The 21,447-nt window shown below is 36.3% G+C and overlaps 1 protein-coding gene across 1 annotated transcript in view; it reads right to left on the bottom strand.

Annotated features, from left to right (window-relative positions):
* Positions 1 to 21,447, bottom strand: part of CPLANE1 (ciliogenesis and planar polarity effector complex subunit 1) — a 131,259-nt gene that overhangs the window by 86,489 nt on the left and 23,323 nt on the right. Inside the window, exons 17-27 of the mRNA XM_065873637.1 lie at positions 20,892 to 21,031; positions 18,081 to 18,298; positions 15,359 to 15,523; positions 12,335 to 12,473; positions 11,027 to 11,136; positions 10,749 to 10,907; positions 10,524 to 10,632; positions 8,341 to 8,641; positions 6,076 to 6,985; positions 964 to 1,112; positions 186 to 352 (exon numbers count right to left, since the gene is read on the bottom strand). Coding sequence (XP_065729709.1) covers positions 186 to 352; positions 964 to 1,112; positions 6,076 to 6,985; positions 8,341 to 8,641; positions 10,524 to 10,632; positions 10,749 to 10,907; positions 11,027 to 11,136; positions 12,335 to 12,473; positions 15,359 to 15,523; positions 18,081 to 18,298; positions 20,892 to 21,031 — 2,567 coding nt within the window. The remainder of the gene's footprint in view (positions 1 to 185; positions 353 to 963; positions 1,113 to 6,075; positions 6,986 to 8,340; positions 8,642 to 10,523; positions 10,633 to 10,748; positions 10,908 to 11,026; positions 11,137 to 12,334; positions 12,474 to 15,358; positions 15,524 to 18,080; positions 18,299 to 20,891; positions 21,032 to 21,447) is intronic.

A 21,447-nucleotide genomic window follows, 5' to 3' on the forward strand; every position in this document is an offset into this window, starting at 1 on the left:
AATTGTATATTCAGGTTATAAGCTAATATGCTTAACGTTTCATAAATATTAACTACTCTTTAAATACTCGGCTTTAGGCTATTATAAACATACCAATTTAGATGTAAGACTAAGTTATCTCAGATAATCATTCACCAATATCAAATTAGTAAGGTCAAACAAAAAGATTAGCTAAATGAACTGACCTTCATAGTCTGATGGGTATATATCCATTTCCTCCTGTGCAAATGTTTCTACTTCTAAAAGATCCTCCTCAATATCTACAAATACTTTTTCAGTATCATCAGTGACAGAAATAATTTCATCATTGGTTCCTTTTATTTTGGGATTTTTTACTTCAGTTGGCATTCTACTGACAAAAATTAAGCAGCTAAAATTATAACTCATTCTTGGGAACAAAGAGCTTGCTTTCAATTGATTCAGTTTATTGAGAAAGAACAAACTAAGCTTTCGTATTTATAAAGTTTGTTTTTTAACCATGTATGGCAAATACCAGAAGCTTAACAAAAGGTTGTTCAATAAGTAATTGAATGTCCCGTTTTTATTTACTCAAAGGATTAGAATAATTTTGACTTTTCTAAATTTGCCATTCTCACAAAGGAATCTTCCTGCTACCAAGGCTTCAGCTTTAGTATTCAAAGATACATTACTTGTAGTATTACTAAATATGTAAAAATGGATGAGATGATTAGTTCAACTTCCTCTGACACAGAAAATCAATGAACATAATAAAGGGATCTCTTAGGATGAATTAGCTCCTCTCTTACAAGATATAAGCTAGACCAACACGTAAAGAAACAAAATTTGTAATGAATTGTTAAAGTACTTCAGAAAGCACTTGCTTACTGCTTCTCTAGTTCAAAGAAATGCTCATTTCTTTAACCTTCAAGGGTTCAATTCTCCTTTAAGCCCAAACACCATCAAACGAGGTATTTGAAAAGGAACGTATAATCAGCAACTTACTTCAAGATACTTTGACAAGATTCATTCTGATCATTTCTTTCCTCACTCCCACCTTGAGTGGATACTGCAACAGAACAACCAGCATGTGTTTTATAATCATTCTCTATATTGGGTCCATTCTGAGGCTCAGGGTAATTATTCTCTAGCACCTAAAACAAACCATTTATAGTACTTAATATTCATTACTGAATCCCTTACTTTTCATTATATTTTTAGATTATTAATACTTTCTACAGAACTTCTCCTGATTAAGTCTCTTATTCATTTACCAAGTATTTACTGCATTTCTAATACTCAATATTTGATGCTGAAGCAATGACTGTCTTTATTCCACCTAGAAAAAATAAGCTTGACTACCTAAAGAGTATTCAAAAGAAATCAGCCTTACAAACTTGAAAGGTATATCACCAGTGTTTTCAGGCCACAGAACAATAGCAATAAAAATGTAAAGTTGCTTTCATTTCACTCTCTTTACAGTTATAAAGACATTTAGTAATTATTTCAAAATGACATAGTAGGCAAAAATATATGCAGCTAAAAATACAAGGGATGTATCTCTTTTGTTTTACTTAGAAATTTAGGTATGCATCACCTAGAAACACTTAAAAATTTCCATGACAACAAATATCACAGTATCTTCTAAACTACCTTACAATAACAGAAACTGATCTCAAAAAAAGGAAAAAAAACACACAAAAAGAAAACATAAAACAACAAAATTTCTTCAACCCAGAATAAACTAGTTTAAAATGAAGGCAATTCAAAATAGAACAAATGAAGAATTAAAATGTGTGGAGGGGTGTTGACCAAGATGGCAACACAGGAGGCTCCTGAATTCTCCTCCTCTCACAGACACACTGAATGTACAACTACACACAGAAAATTACCACTGAAAGAAATCCAGAAATTCACTGAGTGACGCCTACACATCAGGGGAATAAGAAAACACATGTTGAAACAGGCAGTTAAGGCTGAAACACAATCTGACCATAAACCCCAACCCTGGAACAGTGCCCTACAAGAAGGAGGGAACTTATAACTTCCAGCTTCTAAAAAGCAAAGGGTTTCGACCCTACATTTAGTGCCCAGACTTTTAAGACTCCTACTTGAGAATCAGGCCCCCAAAACACCTAGCTCTGAGAGCCAAAGAATCTTGTATCCATGAAACCCACAAGACTATAGCAAACAAAGATGCAGTTATTAACAAGTGTGTGAGCACTCCACTGCAGCTATCCCCACAGGGCTTAGCACAGAGGGGCAGGCAAAAACAGCCATCTCCCAGTCTTCCCCTGGAATAAGTCCATCTGCATACTTTGTAAGCTGCTGCCTGGGGATCCCGTGCCTGGCTCCAGCCCTCCCCAGACACCAGGGAAGCCAAAGGACACCTCCTCTATCTTCTCTATCTAGCCTGCTCCAAGTCACCAGTATCTCCCTAGAAGGAGCCTGTACACGCATATGTTGCCCCAGTTTTTGCAGCTGCTGACTGAGGGGGAGGTCCCTGGACCACCTGCCTCTGATAGCCAGTATGGCTTGTATTCACAAGTCCTACAGGACTGTAGCAAACAAAGAAGCAGTTCTTAATGGGTGCAGGAATACCCACAATGGCTATACACATGGGCCCAGACCACAGGGAGCAGGCAAAAATACCCATCTCCCAGTTACTCCCCAAGAAGGGCTTAACTACATACTTTGCCACATGCTGTCTGAGGGTCTGGCTTCCAATCAGCCTGCATCTGGTGCTAAATGTGATCTACCCCTCTGGGACACTGACAGGTCTTCGCATAACCTCAATTACTAGGAATCATGAAGAACAAAGGAGGCTTAGATAATCACAAAGGTTTCAGAGACAACCAAAAGCTCAAGCCAGGCTAACTGATGAGGTTCATCTCCTACATAAGACCACTCTGTTCAGACTGGGCGATGTGGCCATTTTATCTAATGCTCAGAAACCAACAAAGAGACTCCAAGAAAATAAAGAAACAGAGGAATATGTTCCAAACAAATGAATAAGATAAATCTCCAGAAACAGATCTTAAAGAAAGAGATAAGTGATTTACCTGATAGAGATCTAAAATAACAATCACTGAGATGAGGCCAACAATGCATGAACAAAGTGACACTTTCAAGGAAGAGACAGAAAATACAAAAAAAGTACAAAACGTAAATTAGAACTGAAGAACACAATAGCTGAACTGAAAAAGTCACTGAAGGGATTCAGTAACAGACTAAATCAAGCAGAAAAAAGGACCAGAGAACTCAAAAATAGGACAGTGGAATCAAAGAAGCAAGAAGGAAGAAGAATAAAAGAGTGCAGATAACTTAAGAGACCAATATATGCATTACAGAGGTTCCAGAAAGAAAGAAAGGGGCAAAAAGCTTATTCAAAGAAATAATGGCTGAAAACTACTCAAACCTGGGGAAATAAACAGACATCAGATCCAGAAAGCCCAGAGAGTTCGAAAATAACATAAATCCAAAGAGACCTACACCAAGAGACAAGAGTTAAAAACAAGGAGAGAATTTTTTTTTTTTTTTTTTTTTAAGGAGAGAATCTTAAAAGCAGCAAAAGAAAAACAATTTGTTACATATAGAGGAACCCCTATAATGTTATCAGTAGATTTTTCAGCAGAAATTCTGTAGTCCAGAAGGGAATGGCATAATATATTAAAAGTGCCGAAAGAAAAAAACTGCCAACCAAGAATACTCTACCCAGCAAAGTTGTCCTTCAGAATTGAAGGGAAGATAGTTTTCCAGACAAGCAAAAGCTGAAGGAGTTCATGACCACTAAACCAGCCTTACAAGAAAAGTTAAAAAGAGTTCTTCAAGGTGAAACAAATAGATGCTAATTAGTAGCAGAAAAACATACGAAAGTATAAAACTCATTGGTAAAGGTAAATATATAGTTAAATTCAGAATATTCTAGTGTTGTAATGGTGGTGGGTTAAACACTCATAACTCTACTATGAAGAATAAATCACAAAAGTATTAAAGATAACTATAACTACAATAATTTATTAATGGATACCCAATGTAAAAAGATATAAATTGTTACATCAAAAATATAAAATGCAGGGAGAGGGGTAGTGTAATAAATATGCAGAGCTTTTGTATGCATTCGAAGTTAAGTTATCAGCTTAAAACAGACTATTACAAATATAACTTGTCTCAGTATAAGCCTCAAGGTAACCACAAAGCAAAAGCCTATAGTAAACAAGCAAACAAAAAACCCACAAAAGATTTTTTAAAAGGAATCCAAGCATACCTCTACAGAAAATATTCAAATCTCAAAGAATAGAGCAAAAGAGGAAGAGGGAGTTCCCTGGTGGCCTAGTGGTTAGGATTTGCATTGTCACTGCTGTGGCCTGGGTTCAATCTTTGGTTGGGAAAGAAACTGAGATCCTGTAAGCCATGCGGCATGGCCAAAAACAAACAAACAAAAAAACAGCAAGAGAGGAAGAAAAGAACAAAGGAAGTACAAAACAACCAGAAAATAATTAACAAAATGGCAGTATTAAGCCCATACATATCCATACATATCTATAATTGATTTACAGGTAAATGGACTAAATTCTCCAATCAGAAGACATGGAGTAGTTGAACAGATTAAAAAAAAGACCCAACTGTATACTGCCTACAAGAGACTCTCTTCAGCTTTAAAGACACACGCATACTGAAAGTGAGGAGATGGAAAAGTATTCCATGCAAGCAGAAACCAAAGGAAAACAGGGGTAGCTATATTTAGACAAAACGAACTTTAAGCCAAAGACTATAACAAAGAAGCTCATTATATAATGATAAAGGGGCCAATTCATCAAGAATATATAACATCAATTAATATTTATGCAGCCAACACAGAAGCCAACACAAAAATTAACTCAAAATGGATTAAAGACTTGAAAGTAAGACCTGAAACTATAAAGCTTCTAGAAGAAAAGACAGTCAGTTAAAGCTCCTTGATGATGATTTTTTGGATTTGACACCAAAAGCAAAGGAAACAAAAGCAAATTTGAATTATACCTCAATAAAACTGAAAAAAAAAAAAAGAACAAATTTAGGTACTATTGGAATTCTCCAAATATTAAAAAAAAGTCCATGTCCCAACTACTTTACCATATAGAAATTTGTTTTCCAAGAAATTCACCTCCATCTTTTTCTGGAGTACAACAGCAAGTACTCAATCAAAAGATATTTATGAAAAAAATACTTGCCTTGCAAACAGGTTAAAAGAGCAGCCTTTTACTTGCCACTGGGTAGAGAAAAGAAAGAATAGGCCGGGCTTCCCTGGTGGCGCAGTGGTTCAGAGTCTGCTGATGCAGGGGACACGGGTTTGTGCCCCGGTCCGGGAGGATCCCACATGCCGCAGAGCGGCTGGGCCCGTGAGCCATGGCCGCTGAGCCTGCGCGTCCGGAGCCTGTGCTCCGCAACGGGAGAGGCCACAACAGTGAGAGGCCCGCGTACCGCAAAAAAAAAAAAAGAAAGAATAGCCCATAAGCATTAATTTCTCTACTGATACCCATCTGCCTTTCTAGGTTTGGTCCTCCAACCTCATCTGCCAGATAGTATAAGAAAAGATGATCCCCTAATACGTACAATGAGATATCAGTAATAAAAACTGGACAGCTGCCTAGTTCTTCCTCATCTGAACAAAACCCTAAAACTTTAAAAAGAAATAACAGAAATGTAATACCACTTGTAATATCACTTAAAATTATCTCCTTTTTCTTCATTTTTTTTTTTTTTTTTTTTTTTTAATTTTGGCCACGCCATGCAGCTTGCAGGATATATCAGTTTCCCGACCAGGGATTGAACCCGGGCCACGGCAGTGAAAGCACCAAATCCTAACCACTAGACCACCAGAGAACTCTCTCTTTTTCCTTTTTATAAACACACATGAAACCTCAAAACCTCACAGCCTCTGTGAAAGCACTTTAACCCTAATTTATCATTTTTAAGAATTAAAGGAACCACTTTAAAAAATTAGGTGATACAGGTTATAATCAGCATTGTCATTAACTTTGTTACTTAGTGATTATTATATAAGGAAATATAAATATAGCTTTAATCTAAAATGAGAATTCTCATTTGTATGTAATTAACAATTCAAGTATTTACCTTAATAATGGCATTTTTTGCCTTATATGTAGCAAAATAGGGTTGTTTCAAAAGCCACAATGATGTTAGAATGGCAGCTGTAGAGGTCTTTACACGAATGACGGGACTGTACTCACAGGATGACGCAGTGAGACTAAAATCCCAGAGCAGTCTTCTATCAGACCATCTTATCATCCATTCCAACAGCCTTCTTATATTGCCAAATGTGTTATTTAGTGCTAGAGGAAGATCTTCTCGAGGGTTAATATCATTGCGTTGAATTGCTTTGAAAATACATCTTCTAGTTTCAACAGACTTGGGAGTGCAAAAACTATGGTTTGACCATCTCTGTATTAAAGTTTTCTCTGTGTTGTCATCTTGTATTCTGTAAACTGACTTCTGTTTTAAACCAAACAACCCACTCTTCCCTTCATTTTTACTGACTTCATTCAAAGGGTTCTCTAAAAAAGGCCTGATCCCTTGATTAACCAGTACAGAAGCTGAAAGTGTCTGGTTTTCTGACTTTTCATACTCATACGACTCAGGAGCAACAACAAAGCAAGAGCCAGCTCTAAATACATTCTGGCTTTTGGTTTTGCCCTGACGTCGTTTTAATGTTGTATGTACATCAAAAAGTAAAGAATTAAGTTCATGTTCTCTAAGATGTCCAGAAAAGCTAGTTAGAAATGGAATGCCAGCATCCTTGGAACCAAGTAGGTCTCTTTCAAGAACATAACTCAAGAAGAGTTCAAGGAATTTAATATATTCATCATCGTCACGTTCAAATTCCCAAACACCTATTACAGGAAGTGCATTCTGTAACAACTTTTCATGATCTTCTTTTCTTTTAGGGTTTTCCTTCCGATTACATATTTTCTTTTTTCCGTTGGGCTCACCACTCAATGTTAATTCCATGTGATTTGGGGCATTTCTATAGCAAAATAAAATTTAAAAAGACAAAATTAAGATCATTTAATCACTAAAAATGATCTTAGCATTGACAATAAAAATTCTCTCCGCTGGTTAAGTCATACCTCTTGTTTTTTGATGCCTTGATAACCTATCTTTCAAATAAGGGGCAAAGATCTCTAAGTATTCACTCGAGCTGAACATTCTGAGTCCAAAAAATATAACAGATTAATATCAAAAGGGAAATTTTATGTTAAAAAAGATTAAAATGTGTTCACAGAAATTTCACTATTAAAAAAAACATGACTTTTTCTGGGGAAAAAAAAAAAGGTCCTCTAACAGGTCAGAATTTAGAAATACTATACAAAGTCAATAAAAAATCACAAGCCACCAATACACATCACAGTTTACAGTTTTCTGTTTCTCTCTTGCATCTACCCCTTTCAGCTTCCCTGTATGATATGCAAGAAGCAGGACTGCCCTCAGGATTCTTTACCACACAAAAGTTGGGTATTTTTCTAAACACTTTCTGCTGCTATTAACCTGTTGGGCAGGCACCTAACTACCAGCCATAATTACTTTTAAATCTGTTTCCTTTCAACATGGTTCTTAGGGCAGAACACAGATCCCTAGTTCCCTCAATAAAAGAAAGCTTCCAGTTAGGCACCTGGGCTGAAGCCGCCATGTCTCTTCCTATTAAGAATACAAAATAAGCAGTCTCCAAGGTATTCCTGTGCTAACACTGAATTTGTTTGGTGAAACAAGCACATCATTTATGATACTACCAGATACAGTTTAAGCAGATGTTTGAAGCAGATGATATTATTTCACTTAAGCAAGATTATGGTTGATTATATAGTCTTTCAGTCATGAGAAGGATGAACTGCATTGTAGATACTGAATTATAAAGAAAAAAATCTGCTTAAATCAAAGTAACAGAGGTTTAACTGATAAGCAAGAATTTCTCAACAATTTACAGACAAGCTTTAAAGATGAATGTGCAAAAAGAAAAAAAAAAGATGAATTTGCAAATTCCTTCCCTGTAAACTCTAAAAATAATATAGCTAACCAAATAATCCTGAACTATTTAAGTCTAAGATTGCTGAAAGAACTAAAAGTCCTCCAGTGAACTCTAGAATTTCATCTACTCATTTTATTTTATACCTTCAGGTGGCAAAATTATTTTGTATCTCAGTAATATTTTAAATGGATTTTCAACAGTCTCATCTTACACTCCTAATATTCTTGTGGGTATGGAGGGTGGTAATAATACAATCAGTGAGGTTGCTGGAAATAAAAATCAGTTGCATGAAAATACTGAAAGTACTTTGTTCCCAAAGGAAGTGAATGCTTTCTATTACGAGATCTCAATTGTACCTTTGAGAGAAATGTATCCTACTTTTTTCTCCAGCCAACACAGCTTCTGAGAAAGTATCAGCTGTATCTGCATCACTGTGGACCACAGAATTCCCTGGTTCTGTGAGTGTGCTCCTGCTCAAACTAGTTCCCAAGGAAAACTTGTCAAAACCTAGAACCTCAGCTGGTTTTTCTTCTTCAGTTGGTTCCCATATATTCATCTCAAAAGAACCTATATTTCTCTGCACACGTTTCAGAGCTTTCACCCTCACTTTATGGATAGAATGCATGATAACAGACATCATTTCCTGAGTTTGGGGACCTAGAAAGAAAAGAACAAAAGGCCTTAAAGTTCATTAAAATGTTTCAACTCAAGACATAAGGGGACCCAATTCTGGTCCCCCCGGGAACATGAAATCTAACTGATGGCTAAGGCTTAGTTCTACAATCTTACAGATCATGCTTTTTTTCAATATCTGTTAGAAAGGTATGGTCCATATTTTTAAGGTACAACAGAAGAAGCTAGAAAAGGTCCATTAAAGAACAATAAAAGTGACTCCATAAAAAAGTATGCCCTGGAAAACAAAAAATTTAGAAGCAATTTAACTGGTTCAAAATCTGATAATTAGAGAAAGAATCACTAACATTCTTCTCACTCCCACAGAGTGGCACACAAGAGAAAATAAGTATAATTTTAGCCAAAGAAACAAAAACACCTTTCTGACTTCAAGTAACAGAAAACAATAGAAAGGGAGGTTTTTCAAAACTGCCTGCATAAAAATTTTTAAATATCATTAATACATAAACATGACATTTTAGAGATTTCAAAAAAGTCTGAAAAAATATAAATACAATGTAAGTACATTAATGCAATAATGTACATCATAGGATATTACTAGACTTAAATAACTATAGTTCTAAAACAGAGAGTAATCTGAATTCTTTAAAAATTTCTACAACAGGGCTTCCCTGGTGGCGCAGTGGTTGAGCGTCCGCCTGCCGATGCAGGGCACACGGGTTCGTGCCCCGGTCCGGGAAGATCCCACGTGCCGTGGAGCGGCTGGGCCCGTGAGCCATGGCCGCTGAGCCTGCGCGTCCGGAGCCTGTGCTCTGCAGCGGGAGAGGCCACAACGGTGAGAGGCCCGCGTACCGCAAAAAAAAAAAAAAAAAAAAAATTTCTACAACATTACGAATACCTCATTTCATTGTACTTCACAGATATTGCATTTTTTACAAATTGTAGTATCTGTGAAGGTCTGGGGCAACCTTCAAGCAAGTCTCCTGGTGCCATTTTTCCAGCAGCATTTGCTCACTTCATGTCTCTGTGTCACATATTGCTAATTATCACAGCATTTCAAACTTTTTCATTATTATGAGATTTGTTTTGGTGACCTGTGATCAGTGATCTTTAATGCTACTACTGCAAAAAGATTATGACTTGCTTATGATTATGACTCAGATAATGGTTAGCATTTTTTAGCAATAAAGTACTTTTTTAATTAAGGTATATACATTGCCTTTTTTTAGAGCACACTTAATAGACTATAGTATACTGCAAACATAACTTTTATATGCACTAGGAAACCAAAAAACTCATATGACTTGCATTACTGCATTATTCACTTTACTATGGTGGTCTGGAACCAAACCTGAAATATCTCCAAGGTATGTCTGTGCTTAATGCCATTGAACTGTACACTTAAAAATGGCAAATTTTATATTATATTTTACCACAATAAAAAAAAATTTTCACAAGGTCATCTTGAATGCACAGTATAAAATAAGGAGCATAAATAACCATAAAAGGAGAATACTAGTTTTCAATAAAATATCTGATTATACAAAGCATTATATATTCATTTTATATATTTTATCTTTTTTAATCCTCTTTCAATACATATTCATAAAGAAGTATTAATATACTCATTTTACAAATAAGGAAAAGAGGCTCAGAGATACGGAGCAACTTGCCTATGGTCACACAGTTACTAACTGACAGAGCCATGACATGAAGTCAGCTTTGTCTGGTTCCAAAGCAACAGAATTGGTGCTTCCGTAATGGGGAAGTGCTTCTGACTTCTCATACTCCTATCTCCAAAGAGAAATGCATAAAAACATAAGCACTAGAAAATAAATGCTTTCAAAACAAAATGAGAATCTTCAGCAATTTATCTATCAGATATCTAAGAAATGACAAATAATACCTTTCACAACATAGTGTCTGAGTCTCTGTTGAAGAGAGTGATATTTTTCTCTTACAGGAACCCTTATGTCCTCAGGATTGGGAAACGCTTTCACAAAAATTTCTGCTACCTTCAGAAAAATTTTGAAATGAGTTTTATGAGCATCATTCTTAATTATAAATAAAATTAAAATTCTTTAAAGTCTCTGGTTCTGATTTAGTTTATTTTCACCTACATTTACATTACCTCTCTGATTGGTGGCAGTTCTCCAATGAGGCTCAAAATTAGATCCTGAATAAGTTCTTCAATATTGGAAAACCGAGAGAACGGTAGCATTCTACAAGCCCATTCCACTGCACTGAGACAGTGCTCAACCATACAAGAATCAAACTTCACTTCGAGGTCCTAAATGGATATTGAAAAATATCATTTCCTTTTCACTTTAGACAGATACACTAGATTCTTCGATCAAGCAATTATTTCCCAAGTAATATTTATTTTTCTTATTCTTGTGTAATTGATACCTTTTTTCCCTCCACATTTTCCCTTGCCTTCTGATATTGCCTGCAACTATAGGATAACTTATCACGGACATGCAGCATCCAACACAAAGCACAAAGTTCTCTGAAGCAACCTAAATCAGGAATGGAAATATAAAAGAAGACTGTATGAGTATATACATTAATATTATAACAACTGTTGGTTATTTTTTTTCCAAAATAAATGTCTTTATACTGTTGATTACAAAAGAAACATGCTCATACTCAATACTTTATATAAAAGTTGTGGAGATCCTTACAGAATTTTTACACATATTATTCCAGAATATTTCATACATGTCATACTCGCATGAAAATATCAAAAACACTTTATAGAGTAAATAAGCTACTCTATTTATTGGTAGTTTACTAGTTTTAAACTTAGAGTATATTGTAAATATTTTTCAAAGCCAATACACATAGCTCTACTTAATACCATATTGTTAATTTATTTGGAAAATCACTTATTAATAGGCATTTAAGGGACTTCCTGGTGGCACAGTGGTTAAGAATCCGCCTGCCAATGCAGGGGACACAGGTTCGAGCTCTGATCCGGGAAGATTCCACATGCCGCGGAGCAACTAAGCCCATGTGCCACAACTACTGAGCCTGCACTCTAGAGTCCACGAGCCACAACTGCTGAGCCCATGTGCCACAACTGCTGAACCTTGCGTGCCTAAAGCCTGTGCTCCATAACAAGAGAAGCCACCGCAATGAGAAGCCCATGCACTGCAATGAAGCGTAGCCCCCGTTCACCACAGCTAGAGAGGGCCCGAGCACAGCAACAAAGACCCAACACAGCCAAAAATAAATAAATAAATAAATTTATTAAAAAAAAAAGTAGTCATTTAAGTTAAAAAATTTTCAATATTAGAAATATAATTTCCAATATAAAACAATATTTTTATTAAAAGTAATACAGGCACACAAAGATATATAAAATCATACTATGTATATACAGTTTTGCAACTATCTCTTTTTTTTCACCTAATGTATCTTAGATATATTTCCTTTTTTTTTTTTGTTTTTCCCTGGCCGCACCACAAGGCACGCGGGATCTTAGTTCCCCAACTAGGGATCAAACCTGTGCCCCTGCAGTGGAAGCGCAGATTCTTGACCACTGGACCACCAGGTAATTCCCTCAGATATATTTCCATGGTGGCAACATACACATACGGTCTTTTCATTATCAGCACAGTATTGTTACATGAAACTTCCCCGAATCAAATGTAAAATATATCATTACTAATATTTAGGCCTAATTTATAAGCAAACAGCTCATTTTGGACAAACCTATTGCTTTAATGGACACTTCATCAAGCTTGTGGTCTCCAGTTGTCCCAGGTCGAAAGAATGCTACACCTCCTTTACAGAAATTAAGTAACGACTGAGGGAAAGGACTCAATGAAGGAAGGGATCCTTTCATTCGAATCTGAAAGTAAAGAAAGAATATGTTAATTACCAGTCATATAAGTCAATTTTTAAGGAAACTATAAAGCAACAAACAAGGCAGGTAAGATAAACCATAAAGAGTGGAAAACACAGCATGGTTCCTATACTATGTAAGAAAATATCCCTGAAATCACTTGTACTTTCAGAAACTTAGCTCACAAATTTAACTCAACAAATTCACTAGGCTAAATCTCAAAGGAAAAAAAAAAGGTTCTAGCCAAATTAACCTCTCTTGTCACTCAGTTTTGCCTAAAAAGTTCTGTATAAAAAGAATTTAATGCTATTTCCCCTGACTTTCCCCAAAGGAATAGTAAAGAAAATAAACTTAAGTATCTAACTCTACCTATGTGCATTACCTAAAAACTAATACAGAGGGCTTCCCTGGTGGCGCAGTGGTTGAGAGTCCGCCTGACGATGCAGGGGACATGGGTTCGTGCCCCGGTCCGGGAAGATCCCACATGCCGTGGAGCGGTCAGGCCCGTGAGCCATGGCGGCTGAGCCTGCGCATCCGGAGCCTGTGCTCCGCAACGGGAGAGGCCACAACAGTGAGAGGCCCGCGTACCGCAAAAAAAAAAAAAAAAAAAAAAAAAAACTAATACAGAAAAAGGTGTATCTACATACAAAACTTTAAAAAACTAATCTATAAGTGACAGAATTATAAAGTCATCATTTGGCAGCTCCTAATAAAAAAATGACTCTAGCGAGGATCATCAATAAATGCTAAATTAGGTAAAAGATTGATGGGTTGATGGAGAACATGATAGTAGGTGGAACATGACCCAAATTCATTGATCCATCTCATATCATGAAAAGTGAAAGGAAAAGACGTATGTGCAACATGATATGCTGCAGAGGGGAAGTATACAATACCACTTATGAAGGATTCAATTCTAAGAAAATGTTAACCTGAATTTAATCAAATCTGTCTACTTTGATGAGGATAGATTAATTCCCAGCTTATAGAAAATAAAAAGAAAGAGGAACAACTCAAATGACACTAAATGAAAAAAATGACAGACAAATCCAAACTATGGTTCAGGACCAACAACCTAATCTAACACATCAAGAATAGAAAATAAAAGAGACTACTGTGTGTTAAAAGGAAACTGTGATAGAATAAAAGAAAAGCGGGACTTCCCTGGTGGCACCGTGGTTAAGAATCTGCCTGACAATGCAGTGAACATGAGTTCGAGCCCTGGTCTGGGAAGATCCCACATGCTGTTGAGCAACTAAGCCTGTGCGCCACAACTACTGAGCCTGCGCTCCAGAGCCCGTGAGCCACATCTACTGAGGCCGTGTGCCACAACTACTGAAGTCCACACACCTAGAGCCCGTGCTCCACAACAAGAGAAGCCAACGCAATGAGAAGCAAGCGCACTGCAAAGAAGAGTAGCCCCTGCTCGCCGCAACTAGAGAAAGCCCGCACGCAGCAACAAAGACCAAACGCAGCCAAAAATAAATAAATAAACTTATAAAAAAAAAAGAATAAAAGAAAAGGGATCTAAGAGACATAAACTTGGGAAGAAAAGGATTAGCAGTAGGCTTGTAATCTATTTTCTCCCTCTACTATTCACTTCCAGAAAGACATGATCTAGTCAAATCCCCTTGTAAGCATGCTAAGGACAGACTTCTTGTCAAACAAATTAATGGTATTTACCAGATGTACAGAGTCTGTCTAGGCTGGTTATTAGAAACAAATCTAGAATGTATGGATTTATGGAGTATGACCCCTGGAAAATGTTACCCAAGCTATATAATTAGAGAGATAAAAAAAGGAGATGTTAAATAACTGAAATAGTTCCCTTTTGTGTCATGACGTTAAAAAAAAAACCAGGACACATTCTTCTACAGTGAGAAAAGACTTGGAGCAGTGTATGCAATTCCAGAGTTCACTACATTTCATCTGTATCTTTTGGCTACCTATATCCTTGCAATTATTGGTGCAGTTTGAGCCATGGATGAAAAACATGTGTCTACACAAAAACTTATACATAGGGGCTTCCCTGGTGGCACAGCGGTTAAGAATCCACCTGCCAATGCAGGGGACACAGGTTCAATCCCTGGTCCGGGAAGATCTCACATGCTGCGGAGCAACTAAGTCCATGCGCCACAACTACTGAGCCTGCACTCTAGAGCCCATGAGCCACAACTACTGAAGCCCGCGTGCCTAGAGCCTGTGCTCCACAAGAGAAGCCACTGCAATGAGAAGCCCGCGTTTGAGGCCATGCCTCAAAACTTCCTTTATAAACGTCCAGGAGTATTCTACTTTGAGAAGCAGGTTTCGTACTATAAATAAGCCTGAAATGTATGGATTTATAGGGCAGGACTCCTTGGGAAAATATCACAATTATAAATATTAATAAATATTAGTATATTTAAATTGTTTACCATACTGTTACCGAGTCTAAGCTCATACTGCTTGCTGCACTACAGGCCAATAATCGAGAAATGAGTTCTTGGGGCAAGGAATAACGACTTTATTCGGAAAGCCAGCAAACCGAGAAGATGGTGGGCTCATGCCACAAAGAACCATCTTGCCTGAGTTAGAATTCAGGCTCCTTTTATACTAAAAGGGGAGGGAGTAAAGTCAAACACTTCCTGGTTCCCATCAGCCTCTGGAGGGCATGTGTTAATTTCTTCCTCCCTGCAGTCATTCACAGGTGGGCCTGGTCAGGACGTTTCCTGTTAGCTAAAAAGAGGTATTTTAGCTTAATGCTCATTACCAGGGAAGCAGGGTTCCCAAAGATGGGCCATTATGTATAATTTAAGGTTAGAAGCAATAACCTTTAGTGATTAACTTGTAATAGAATACAAAAGGTTCTTCCCTATTTCAATAGCACATAAGTGACTAGGACATTTCCATACCTTCTGCATGACTTTTCTTGCCCATCTCAACTGCAAGATGTACCACTGTGCTACAGGAAAAGAACACCGAGCTGCCCGGAAAAGCAAGAGAACACGTTGAAGGATTCCAGACACCTTTTGGCGATTATCTTTTTCAGCTTTTAAAAGAAGATCATCACCATCTTCCTAAAAAGAAACAATAACAACAATTTTAGTAGCTAGTAAAACAGAAACTTAAAATGTTAAAGTGAAAATAAAGATAGTGCTTCTCAAAGTAGAATACTCCTGGACATTTATGAAGGAAGTTTTGAGACATGGCCTCAGAGATTAACTATAGCTATTTCTAGTGTCAAGGAAACACTTCTCTCACCTCAAACAACGTAAAGAGGTAAGTCGACCCTAATCCCAAGTCTTCGGCTACAACAGTTGAAGCCATCACCCCGGACTCCATGGGTGGAATGTTACAGAGAAAGCTCCTTTCAAAAAGAATGACTCTTCCCTTCCTCTTCCTGGAAAAATCCATTATATTTCAATGTCACCTCCTCTGTGAAGCCCTCCCATTCTGTGCTACTATGAGTCTTTGCTCAGACTTCCATTATAGCTTTCACTAATCTATTCTTGCTGATTTATGTATCTGTTTCCCACACTACTGAGAACTACCCAGGAGCAAAGGCCTTGTCATATAGTGCATAGAGTAAACTCCAATATGTGGTAGGATCCAACAAATGTTTCTTGAATAAACACAATTCAAGTCAGTAGCTACAGATTAATTTCCCAGAGAATGAGATAATGTGAATACTGTAAACATTTGCTTCCCCAACCTTCTCCTACCATTGTCACTTCTTAAGAGTATTCAGTTTTTATTTGGGTATCTGCCCCTCTCCTACATAGCCAAATGATTCAAGGAGAGCTGATCCCATATCCCTAGCTGCCAAGGAAGGCCCTAGTCAATTGCCAAGCAGTACTTTGTATTAGCCCTAGCCAAGGTGTTTGATTCGAGGACAGGGAAGTGACCTCAGTCAGTCTTACAAGAGTAACTCTCAGTACTCTTGCTTGGAATGCTGGGAAAGAAATACTATTTTACTACTTTTCTTTCTCCCATTCCCACTCCCTTTGGACATAGACAAGGTATCCTTAGAAGCTACTGGCAGCCATTCTGCTCCCACAAAGGGAGCCAGCCTTAAACTGAAGCTGACACCTTAGAAAACAAACTAAAAGAAAGAGCCCAAGTCTCTGGTAACATAACTGGATTTCTCAATTATGCCAGCCAATATTTACCAAGTTTTCTGTTACTTACAACCCAAAGGGTTCTAACTGATACAGAGGGACATTTAAGAGAAATCCTACCACTATTATTTTTTTTACTAAAAAATAATAAAATGAAGTACTACTAAGGATAGGTACCAAACTAATATCAGCACAGCATATCTAAAAATATCTTAAATGCTATTTCCAATTCCTAAACCAACATACTGAAGACTCAGATATGAGAGGAAAGAGGAATTACTGAGAAATACCATGGACTACTTATTCTTTCCATTTGTAATATATTACAACTGAAAAATCAACAAATGAAATATTTTAATCTACTGAAACGTAACTTGAAATATAACAATGAGAATACAGCAAATAAGTCTAAAAAAAGAAAAAGAAAAAAAGTTGCCAATTCTGAAAAAGTAGTAAAGAAACAATACCAGAATCGATTTAAACACCTAATTGAATATTAAAACAATTTAAATGTAAATAATTTACATTAACACTTTAAATCCTAAAACCAGCTATGTTATGATTTTCGATAAGAGCAAAGGAAAAGTTCCTGAGAGGAATACAGTATTGCTATTTATAAGACAGAACTATCAATTGAAAAGTATAGGAGAAAAAAATGACCTTTCAAATCAAAGAAAAATCAAACTAAGTCTTTCAAAAGAGGCACAGACAATGAGATGAATAAAAGACTAAAATAATGTATGGCTTGGGACTTCCCTGGTGGCACAGCGGTTAAGAATCCACCTGCCAATGCAGGGGACACGAGTTCAAGCCCTGGTCCTGGAAGATCCCACATGCCACAGAGCAACTAAGCCCATGCGCCACAACTACTGAGCCTGCACTCTACAGCCTGCGAGCCGCAACTACTGAGCCCACATGCCACAACTACTGAAGCCCGCATGCCTAGATCCCGTGCTCCACAACGAGAAGCCACCGCAATAAGAAGCCCACGCACCGCAACGAAGAGTAGCCCCCGCTCGCCACAACTAGAGAAAGCCCGCACGTAGCAACGAAGACCCAATGCAGCCAAAAATAAATAAATAAATAAAAAATAATGTATGGCTTCTAAATTCTGACATTCTTTTTGCTACCCTAAACAAATGTTTATTTTTTAAAAATCTGGATACAGAGAAATATCTCTTAATTTTGTTTTATTATTGAAATAATTTTAACATTTATTGAATGCTTACTATGTGTCCTAGGCCCTAAAGTAAAAGCTTTTACAGGATATCTCATTTAATACTCTCAATAATGCTGTCAGAGGTACTATCATCATCTTCATTTTACAGATAAGGAAACTTAAACATCAGTTTAGTACACTGCCCAATGTTACACAACAAATAAACAGCGAAGCTGGAATCCAGAAGTTAGCTTCAGAGCCTGCATTTTTAACTTGATGATTATTTTCAAGTTGATTATTTTAAAAATTGGACAAAATCAACTTTAAATTAATTAAAAGATTAAGCACTAAGCTTACTTCACTAAGAATAGCTGGCTGAGGACAATATAATGGAGGAGCTGGAAGATACAAGCCGACCGGCACTAAGCCCCACAGTCTCTGACTGAAGTCCTTGGCAGAGTTTATCAGAAGCTGAAATGTCTCTGAAAGAATATCTGCATCAGCCATAACTGCTGCTTTCAGTACTTCCTGCACGGAACCAAATAGCAGATCTGCATCTTCTTCTTCAATGGGATCTAGCAAATACAAAATTAGGTAAAATAGTTAAAATTTATATTATACTTTTCATGTTATTTTGTAGGATAAAATTTCATATCTGAAAAAGCTGATTGCCAAAAATGAACATATTGGTTGACATGCAAAACACCCAAACTTCTAGAAAGAAACTTAATAAAGATTCTCTTACTTTTAAGATTATAGGTAATCAGAGCACAAAGACTTTTCCAAAATTATACAGGATACTGTAATAACAATTATATAATAAAAAATTCTTGGAATATAGTTGTGACTCAAAAATAATAATAAAAGAAAAAAATATTAATGGGAAAAATAAAATGTCAAGAAAGACTCCAAAATAATATACAACATTACATGAAGGCAGTGAGAGAGTAATTATTTTCTTTTTCGTAATAGTCCATCACAGTACTTTTATAATAAAAAGGACTTGTGAAGCTAAAAAAAACCCCAGAAATATACAAAATAGTCATACAGTATGGCTTCAATTATATAAGTGTATGTACATATGGAGACATGTTCCAGAAGGCAAAATGCAGAGATGCAGGTGGCAGAATTGGAGACTTACGCACTTTTATATTAGGAAATATTTTAAGCATACTTTAAGGTATAGAATATAATATGAAAACACTCACGTACTGACTTTTCATCCTTGTCTGATATTAACATGTTTCCTACATTCAATTTAGATTAAAAAAGAATGCTGCAAATACAGCTGAAATTCCTTAGGTACCAATCATATTTCACTTCCTCTCTCCAGAGGTTGTCACTATCCAGAATTTGGTGTGGCTCTACTGAAACTCCTATTACACATATGTTGTGTCTTCCACAACATTCTATACAAAGTTTAACTTCTCTTTCATATTTTCCAACTCTCTTCTTTATATCTATACATTTTTATCTCTCTATATATATTGTTTTGTGTGTGTATATATACAGAGATAGATCAAATTCATTTTCCAGTTCACTAACCATCTGCTGAGTTTTTTGTTTTTAAATCCGTTTGTTGAGGTATAATTTACATACACTAAAATTTATCCTTTTTAAGTGTACAGTTCAATGAGTTTTGTTTGTTTTTTGTTTTTTAAAATATTTATTTGGCTGCACTAGGTCTTAGCTGCAGCACGTGGCTTAGTTGTGGCATGCGGGATCCAGTTCCCTGACCAGGGATGGAATCTGGGCCCCCTGCACTAGGAGTGCAGAGTCTTAACCACTGGACAACTAGGGGAGTCCCCAGTTCAATGAATTTTGACATTTTCATCACTCCAAAAAAGTTCTTATACCCTTTTGTTGTCAATTCCCCGCTTACTCCCATGTAACCATTGATCTGTTTCTTGTCCCTATAGTGTTGCTTTTTATAAAATCACATAAATGGAATCACACAGTGTGTAGTTTTATTTCTGAGTTCTTTCATTCAGCATAATGGTTCTTCAATTCATCCATGTCGTTGCATGTTATCAGTAGTTTGCTACTCTTTATTAATTATTATTCCATTGTACAGATAAATTGCAATTTGCTCTTCCATCCACAAGTTGATAAGCATTTGGGTTGTTTCAAGTTTTGGGCTATTATGAAAAAGCTGCTATGAACATTCAATATACAGGTTTTTCAGTGGACCTATGTTTTTATTTTTCTTGGGTAAATACCTAGGGATGGAATCCATTGACTTTTTCTCTTTCTTTCTGACCCCTGGAAATTTCCCTTACTTTCTTTAAATCTTAGCCTTTAAATGCATATCCTTATATTTTATCTAGAAACACACTGTATCTATGTATTTATTGTGGGAGAGTTTTCAGATCATCTAAAACAATATATTGCCAGAACTGGAAGTTCAGACTGGGAATTTTTTAGTCCTTTTTTTCAAAATCAACTTTCATGTAGATACATTATCTTTTCATTTACTTAAAAAAAAAACTGACAGAAAATTATCAAAGAAATTTTCAGTCTGATTTCCAAGTATTATGAATTCTTTCCAGAAAGAGAAGTTATAATTAATAAGCTCTAGGAATCTAGAGAAGTCTCACTGCTTAATGGAGACAAGCACTAATAAAACAAAACAGCTATCCTGGTTTTATCATTAAATATATGACTTTAAATAACAGACTTCATTACTTTTTGTCTAAATTTCCCCCTCTTTAAAACAGACGAATTTTCTAGGGCTCCTGGGTAAATCTATGTATTACATGTAATATTATATTATTTTTTTATAATACCACTCAGAACTTCTCAAATTAAAAGCAAAAAACTCTATGATTTATGCATTAGGCAAGAGGTTCTAAGTACCCCTTGACATCTGAGATTCTACGATTCTATGACTGCAAAAGAAAACAATCTAAATGCAGCAAAATACCACTAGTATAAAGAAAGGCTATGTATGGAAAATCAGAATATCATTCAGATACTGAACATTGTATTTTGAACTGCATCAGTTTGGGATGCTCCCATTATTAAGAATAAATAGCAAAATTTTATTTTTGATAAGCTTATTACTTCAAAGCATTAATATATGTGTGGGTACTTAAAAGCTTTTTAAAATACCATAAGCTTTATATTAATTAAGTCGATACATGTGTCGACCACACATAGGTAACACACCTGTAAACTGTTTGTATTTTGAGCCCATTTCTTCTTTTGCTTCCAAAGAGGCCGGCTGACCTAAAAAACACTGCAGTTTTTCCTGGAAAATCTGTGCTGGAGTCATATTTAACGGTAGATTCAGACTCTTTTTCCTGGACCTGAAATCACATCAAATTAAGGGAAAGGAATACAAATTTTGAAAAAAGGAAACATACACACATCAAGAGCTAAACATGAAATTTTAAAAAACAGAGAAATTCACTTTATTCATCCTATATTTAGACAAGAAATAAGCAAGGAAATACTGTATTAAGGATAGTATTAAGGCTTTCCATAATTATGGTACTAATATATCTCCTCATCCTTACCTCCCACTGCTGCCCTACAAATGTACTCTATCCAAACCAAACCAAACTTGCTTTTGCCATATGCCTTTGCTCACATTTGGAATGTTCTCTCTCCCTACAGCTACTCAGTTTGTCAAGATCCCATCTTCCCTTCAATGCCCATCTCAAATGACACCTCCCACATAAAGTATTTCCTGTCCTTCCCTCACTTGATACTATTGCTCTCC

Source organism: Phocoena phocoena, chromosome 3 (assembly GCF_963924675.1).
Source record: "Phocoena phocoena chromosome 3, mPhoPho1.1, whole genome shotgun sequence".
Lineage (NCBI taxonomy): Eukaryota > Metazoa > Chordata > Mammalia > Artiodactyla > Phocoenidae > Phocoena > Phocoena phocoena.